The 7,523-nt window shown below is 56.7% G+C and overlaps 1 protein-coding gene across 1 annotated transcript in view; it reads right to left on the bottom strand.

Annotated features, from left to right (window-relative positions):
* Window positions 1-535: 535 nt before the first annotated feature.
* MYBL2 (MYB proto-oncogene like 2) overlaps window positions 536-7,523 on the bottom strand; it is a 49,244-nt gene continuing 42,256 nt past the window's right edge. The window contains exons 3-9 of the mRNA XM_075571206.1: window positions 7,103-7,474; window positions 6,697-6,836; window positions 4,994-5,093; window positions 4,679-4,792; window positions 3,817-3,933; window positions 2,022-2,426; window positions 536-1,300 (exon numbers count right to left, since the gene is read on the bottom strand). Of these exons, the coding sequence (XP_075427321.1) occupies window positions 1,172-1,300; window positions 2,022-2,426; window positions 3,817-3,933; window positions 4,679-4,792; window positions 4,994-5,093; window positions 6,697-6,836; window positions 7,103-7,474 (1,377 nt within the window). The 3' untranslated portion in view covers window positions 536-1,171. The remainder of the gene's footprint in view (window positions 1,301-2,021; window positions 2,427-3,816; window positions 3,934-4,678; window positions 4,793-4,993; window positions 5,094-6,696; window positions 6,837-7,102; window positions 7,475-7,523) is intronic.

Genomic DNA, 7,523 nt, shown 5'->3' with positions numbered 1-7,523 from the left:
ATTGATATTCCAGCTTCAGCACAGGTGGCTCAGAGACACCGATTGAGCCCCCTGTGCTGAAGCAGGGATATCCCCAATACCCCCTGGCCTGTTGGTAAGCCCTAGAGCAGGGGTGCGCGGCAGTTATAGAGGGCCCGCGCTCTCCCCCAGGCATTTAAATTAAATGCCGGGGGGCTGCGCAAGGCCTCTATAAAAACAGACTTACCTACCCTCCCAGTGACGCGTCGTCGTGGTAACCCGGCGTCACGTGACCCCGCGGGTCATTTGACACCGGGGCCTCGGAGAGCAGGCAGGGGTGCGCACGGGGGAACAGTTTGCGCATCCCTGATCTAGATTGGAGTTGGCCGACAGCCAATGATGGAGCCCCCTGCGCTGAAGCAGGGATATCCTGAAAACCTCAACTGTTGAGGGGGGATGTTGGTCTTGAGGACTGGAGTTGCCCACCCCTGGGTAACCCCCTCTGGCTGCCAACCTGTTAATGGGGTACAGATCCCCGCTGCAGCGCCCCTGCCCCCCCTTTAACACTGAATCCATAAACTTAAAATACAAATCTCTGTTCAAAGGGGAAATACATTTTTTTTTTTTTTTTTTTAAAAGTCAGTTTCCAATGAAAACCAGGAGCGGTGATTTGTGGCGGGAACCCGGTGAAGCGCGGGGGGGCCAGCCGGGGCCCCTCCGGCAGACGCCGTCGCGTTCTCTGCGCGTGTGGTAATAGATAAATTAACAGAGTCACAGAACACGGCAGGCTGATCCTTCGGCTTCACACCCCCCCCCCTGGTTTAGACGTGTCAGTGAGATCCGTGGCACCGGTAGGGTTACCAAACGAGGGAAGTCTCTCGCGTCGGAATTGTGTCAGTGTTGGGCCGCTGTGGCGCGTTTAAACATCCAGCCGACGCGTCCAACATGCTACTGCAACCCACAAATGTGTGTACGAATGTTCCCAGTCGCCCGCGGCCCGCGGCAACCGAAGAAATGTAAGGAGTATAGTTTAGGTAGGGCCAACTCCAGCCCTCAACCAGTGGCTCAGTCTTCGAATGAGCTACCTATGCTGAAGCAGGGATATGCTGAACACTTGGCCTGTTGGTGGCCCGTGAGGACCTGCGTTGACCGGCCTCCGATTGTAAATCTGCGACGTGTGCAGGGGGCTCCTCCGCCCCTCGGGTTCCCCGCATCAGGATAGGATGAGGGTCCGTGACGCGGAGCTGTGTTTGGGCTTGGTCAGAAACGCCCGGGCCTTCTCCTGCATCAGCAGCTGGTCCCGCGAGCCTCCGAAGGCGACGGTTTTCCAGGCGCTCGTCATCTGCACAGAGAGCGAGCGGGAAGGGGGGGGGGGGGGAGGGAGGAAACCAAACCGGTTACTCTACTGCACAAAGCCCGCCCCATCTCACTTATTTCGGGTTGTGGACATGGTTTAAAGCCTGCGAGTTACTCTAGACAGGATGGGCAGGTGTGTTCGGGAGCTTAAAATGGCAGCCCATAGAAAGATGCCTATACAAACAATTGAGAAAAGAAGCTGCCTGGCAGGTGTCTTAAAAAGGGGCAAATGCCCTCTTTAGTGTCTCCACTAGTAGGGTGGGACGGGTATAATGAACACAGCTTTACTGCCGCAAACCGTATCTATGCATTTGCACCCAATGATCATGCTGTGCTGTATAATGATGCAGAGTATCTGAATATATTCCCATATGACCAACTTTCTTAATTCCCATTCCCTCCCGGCCCCCTTACAATCTGGCTTCTGTACAGCTCGCTCAGACTGTGCTCACTAAAAGTAGCCAATGATCCCCATGAAGCTAAATCCCAAGGTCTCTCCCCTGCTAATCCTGCTCGATCTCTCTGCCGTTCACTCTTCTTCATATTCTAAACTCTAGTGGTGTCCGCAGCAAAGCCCTAACCTGGTTCTCATCGGGTGTGGTGTGTGTGGCGTGGTGTGTGGTGTGTGTGGCGTGGTGTGTGTGTGTGGTGTGGTGTGGTGTGTGTGTGTTACATCTCCAGGGCTCCTCATGGCGATTAACACTTACCAGAGCCGGTGTCCTCAGTTTTGTGGCCCCTGCCGGCGCCGCTATCTCCGTTTTACATCCGGCGTCCCCATCCGCCTTTACGGCTGGGCCCATACCGGCGTTAAGCGAGGTCTTGTGGAGGGCGCCCGTGTCCACCGTTACAAACGGGCAAGTGTCTGTCTTTACGAGGGCGCCCGCCTTGTTTTGCAAGCGTGTGTCAATGCCCGCGTGCTGCGTGGCGCGCTCCTGCGTTCTCACCAGCGCCCCGATGTCCGTCGGAGCCTGGGACAGGTCTTCCGGCGTGACGAGCGGTTCCTTCCCCGTCTGGACCTGGACGAACCCTTGGTTCAAAAGGCTGTTCTCCTCTCGGCCGCTGCAAGACGACTCGTTGAGGGAGCTGGACAAAAAACTCTCGCCGCTTTGAGGCTGGGGGGAGAAGGATGAAGGCATTTAGAACGCAAAGACTGGACCAGTACGTGGAGCACAGGGCAGCTGGTGCCAAACAACCCTGCAGCGTCCAAGCCTCAGGATGCGGCCTGGGGGAGGAAATAGTCCCACAGTAAGATCTACACAAGGAAGAAAGAACAACCCGCGTGTTGTGAGCGACTCCGCACACTACTCAGGCTCTCCGTCTGCAGATTGCTTCACACATTCTTACTTCAAATCCCTCTCAACTCCAGGGTTGTTCGTTCTTCCTGGATTCACTTGGTGTGGCCACATGCACACTTAAACGCCTCACACCTAGCTACATAGCTGCTCTTATAAGATAAGCACAACGCACCCTTAAAGATACCATTGCGATAATGAACAAGAAACCTACGGGCGGACAGAAGGGGGAAGAGGTCTTCGGCGCGATGCAAGCAGGAGTAGCGTTAGGATGGTAACCTTTTACACAAATGGTAGTGCAGGCAGTCCTCGGTTATCCGACGCAATGCGTTACTCAAAATGGCGTCGGATAGCGAAGCGTCGTAAAGCGAAACCCGTTTTCCCATAGGAACACTGTTTAAATCAAACGTTCCGTTCCTGAAGGCATTTTTAATGCTAAAATACACAAAATATTTTACTCAAACAATAAGATTATGCTGCACACACTAACATTATGATGTAAAGATTCTATTTATTGAATCCAGAAGTGTATAATAAAACTGTTAGACATGTTTAAAGGCCTAAATACCCCACTAAACCCTCACACAGACTGATCTGGACGATTTCCCTGACTGCAGCTTTCTGATTTACATAATGTTGCAACTTTGCAAAGCGCCGTAAGAGCGTCGGATAAGCCATTTTGGCGTCGTAAAACCGGCCATAGGGATGCATTGGACAGCGTCGGATAAGCCATTCGTCGTAAAGCGAAGCGTCGTAAAACGAGGACTTTCTGTACGGCTCTTATTCTGCTATTGGCACAAAGCCTAAAAAAGGTGTTTGATAACCACCAGATTCATATGAATTAAAAATTAATAATGTATTATAGAGGGCGGCATATTGAATTTTCGAGGCACTGCGAGTACCTGCCTCAAAGGAGGCTTCGGTCGCAAGGTGGCGCCGTGGTACAGAGACATAAGACCGCCGGGAGCAGACACTAGGTTTGCCCAAGGTCATCGGGAACGCAACATTGGGCTGTCCAGGGTCACCGGGAGAGGACACTAGGGTCACCCACTTCAGAGGCACGGAGATAAGCAGCCCTGCGCGATCTAGATGAACATATCAACAGGTAGACAGCAAAACGGAAGTGCAGCGCTGAGCAGAGGAAGCGGGGCGACGCCCCGGGTGTAGTGACGGGCTTAGCGCACTCGACAACCTGCGGCTCGTTCCTCACCTGCGTCTGCATGGAGGTGCCGGCTGGGGGAGGGGGCAGAACGGGGGGCTTGGGCCCCTTGTCCACGATATCCAAAGCCAGCGACTTGCGCACTTTCTTGATGGGACTTCGCTGATGCTACGAGAGAGGCAGAGAAACGCAAGGTTACGCGGGGATAACGCGGGGATAACGCAAGGTTACGCGGGGAGAACGCAAGGTTACGCGGGGAGAACGCAAGGTTACGCGGGGAGAACGCAAGGTTACGCGGGGAGAACGCAAGGTTACGCGGGGAGAACGCAAGGTTACGCGGGGAGAACGCAAGGTTACGCGGGGAGAACGCAAGGTTACGCGGGGAGAACGCAAGGTTACGCGGGGAGAACGCAAGGTTACGCGGGGAGAACGCAAGGTTACGCGGGGAGAACGCAAGGTTACGCGGGGAGAACGCAAGGTTACGCGGGGAGAACGCAAGGTTACGCGGGGAGAACGCAAGGTTACGCGGGGAGAACGCAAGGTTACGCGGGGAGAACGCAAGGTTACGCGGGGATAACGCAAGGTTACGCGGGGATAACGCAAGGTTACGCGGGGATAACGCAAGGTTACGCGGGGATAACGCAAGGTTACGCGGGGATAACGCAAGGTTACGCGGGGAGAACGCAACGTTACGCGGGGAGAACGCAACGTTACGCGGGGATAACGCAAGGTTACGCGGGGATAACGCAGCGGCAGGGCGGCCGATGGGAGCGGGTTACCTTTGCATCCCAGTAAACTGCGCGGGTGGGGGGCGGGGGGGCGAGTGCTGGGGTAGTAATGCGGTACAGGGCCCTGTGCAGCGCTGGAGAACGATAAAGTAATGGGGTGATGGTTAGGGGACCCCCGCACTCACCCCTGGTTTCCGCTTCAGCCGGTCAGGTCTGGGCTCATCCAGAATGATCAGTTCGATACCGGACTCACTGCGCAAAACCTCCTTCAGGTCCTCCTCCAGGTGAGGGGTCGCGGGCTGCAGGAGGGAGCGGCAGTGTGAGTGCTAGCCTCCACCACCGCCAACCCAGTGCCAGCCTCCGCGCGCGCCACACACACCGTGCCCGCGCGCCACACACACCGTGCCAGCCTCCGCGCGCGCCACACACACCATGACATGTATACACAACACAGGTACAGAGCGGGCAGTGGCAGTGCCAGTCACACACACACGGATTACCAGTGGTCTCAGGTACCCGAACTTCTCCAGCGCGTTTTTAAACGGCGTCGGGGTGCGGGGAGCGTTCTCTCCCATAAACTTTCGGTTGGGAGTGATGAACCTGGAAACAACAAGACGAGTTTCAGCCCCCGGCGAGTGAATTAACCGGCCTGCAAACAGCGGCCGAGCGACTATTCCACGGCTTAGAGTGCAAGCTCTCCGGGCCACTCCTTCCAGCGTGATGCTTCGCATAGTTTTACAGCTCCGTATTCAGGCAGCATACATGACAGGCTTTACATAGATCATACATAGGAACCAAGTGCCTAAATAAGGTCAAGTTCACAGATTTCCCCCCCCTGTTATTATTCTGATTTATAGGAGTTTCACGACCTAGATTATATACTCCCCCCCCAAACATTATAGGATCAGCTGTGAGGCCGGACCAAACACCCCCCAAACATCCCGCTGTGAGACCGGACCATACTCCCCCCAAACATCCCGCTGTGAGGCCGGACCAAACACCCCCCAAACATTATAGGATCAGCTGTGAGGCTGGACCAAACACCCCCCAAACATCCCGCTGTGAGACCGGACCATACTCCCCCCAAACATCCCGCTGTGAGGCCGGACCATACTCCCCCCCAAACATCCCGCTGTGAGGCCGGACCAAACACCCCCCAAACATCCCGCTGTGAGACCGGACCATACTCCCCCCCAAACATCCCGCTGTGAGGCCGGACCATACTCCTCCCCAAACACCCCGCTGTGAGGCCGAACCATACTCCCCCCAAACATCCCGCTGTGAGGCCGGACCATACTCCCCCCAAACATCCCGCTGTGAGGCCGGACCATACTCCCCCCAAACATCCCGCTGTGAGGCCGGACCATACTCCCCCCAAACATCCAGCTGTGAGGCCGGACCATACTCCCCCCCCAAACATCCCGCTGTGAGGCCGGACCATACTCCCCCCAAACATCCCGCTGTGAGGCCGGACCTTACTCCCCCAAACATCCCGCTGTGAGGCCGGACCATACTCCCCCCCAAACATCCCGCTGTGAGGCCGGACCTTACTCCCCCAAACATCCCGCTGTGAGGCCGGACCATACTCCCCCCCCAAACACCCCGCTGTGAGGCCGGACCATACTCCCCCCAAACATCCCGCTGTGAGGCCGGACCTTACTCCCCCCCCCAAACATCCCGCTGTGAGGCCGGACCTTACTCCCCCCCCCAAACATCCCGCTGTGAGGCCGGACCTTACTCCCCCCCCCCAAACACCCCGCTGTGAGGCCGGACCATTCTCCATCCTGATTTGCTGCCACTTTACCCTTTTTGTTTCAACATTGCCCTCTAGATTGTAAGCTCTCAGGAACAGGGAACAGGGCCCTCATTACCTCCTGTCCTTGCAATGGTTAATGTAATATCCATCACGCCCCCTTTGTACCGCGCTGCGGTGTATGCTGGCGCTATACAAATAAACGATAATGATAGCAGGGGTGCATGGGGTGGGGGTGGCATATCCTCAGCCTCGGGGCGCATGTGGGGCACGTCCTCAGACTCGGGGCATATCCGCAGTTTTGGGAGGTACTTGGTGCCGTGGGAAGGGCGCGCTAATAACGTGTGCGATATTAACCCCTCCGACACCTGCCGCAGTGCATCGCTGGCTGCTCCAGCCCTGCAGGGGTTAATGCACCCGCGTCCCCGAGAGGGTCCGCAGGTTACTTACGCCGAGTTCTTCTGCAGCAGTGGGGTCTTGTCCCGGTGCAGGGGGGTGGTCACCACCGCTTTCTGGCTGCACACGGGGGTGGACGTCAGCGACGGGTTCTCCAGTTCCAGGGCGTCTTGTTTGGACCAGAAGTTCAAGAACTGGAAACGACAGCACAATTAAGAGCAGCTGCAACCACCCCCCCTCCCTAAGTACGACCCCCTCACACGTCACGTTAACATGGGGTCGCGTAGGAACACGCTACACACACGTTCTGTTCCTGTATTACTCTGGCTGTAGGGGTCAACCATGTGCGACTGCAAATCCAGCGTTCCCGGAGAAATGCAAGCCACATTGTTTCTTATAATATACAAACCGGTAAGAGAGATATAGACACGGATATTGAAGGTGCCAGGGGGTGGGTTACCTGTGACGGGGAGAAGGGCAGGGATTTGACGGGCGTGCTTTTGGGGGTCATGCTGTTGGCCTCGGTGAGGGACAGGTTGCCGGCGACGCCGCTCTCGGAGACGGGCGACAGCGTGATCCGCCTCTTCTTGTGCTGCTTCAGCAGGGAGGGCGGCGTCCCAAATCCGGCGTCCGGCCGCGGGGAGATGGGGATCAGCTCTCCCTTGCTGCCTTTGCGGAGGTCGGACAGGGTGTGCCCGTCCAGCCTGTACTCTGTGACGTTGGGCGGGTGCGGTTTGCTGGACTCGGCGACGTGCGGGGGGCTGCCGTCGTTGCTGACCGCCGAGTCGTCGCCCAGGTCGAAGTTGGTCAAGTCGCACCAGCCGTCTGGGTCCTGGGAAAGAGAAGGAGCCGGAGGCACAATGACGACCAGCAGACCAGAG

This window comes from Ascaphus truei, chromosome 15 (genome assembly GCF_040206685.1).
Source record: "Ascaphus truei isolate aAscTru1 chromosome 15, aAscTru1.hap1, whole genome shotgun sequence".
Lineage (NCBI taxonomy): Eukaryota > Metazoa > Chordata > Amphibia > Anura > Ascaphidae > Ascaphus > Ascaphus truei.
This window is presented reverse-complemented; position numbering and strand designations above follow the sequence as displayed.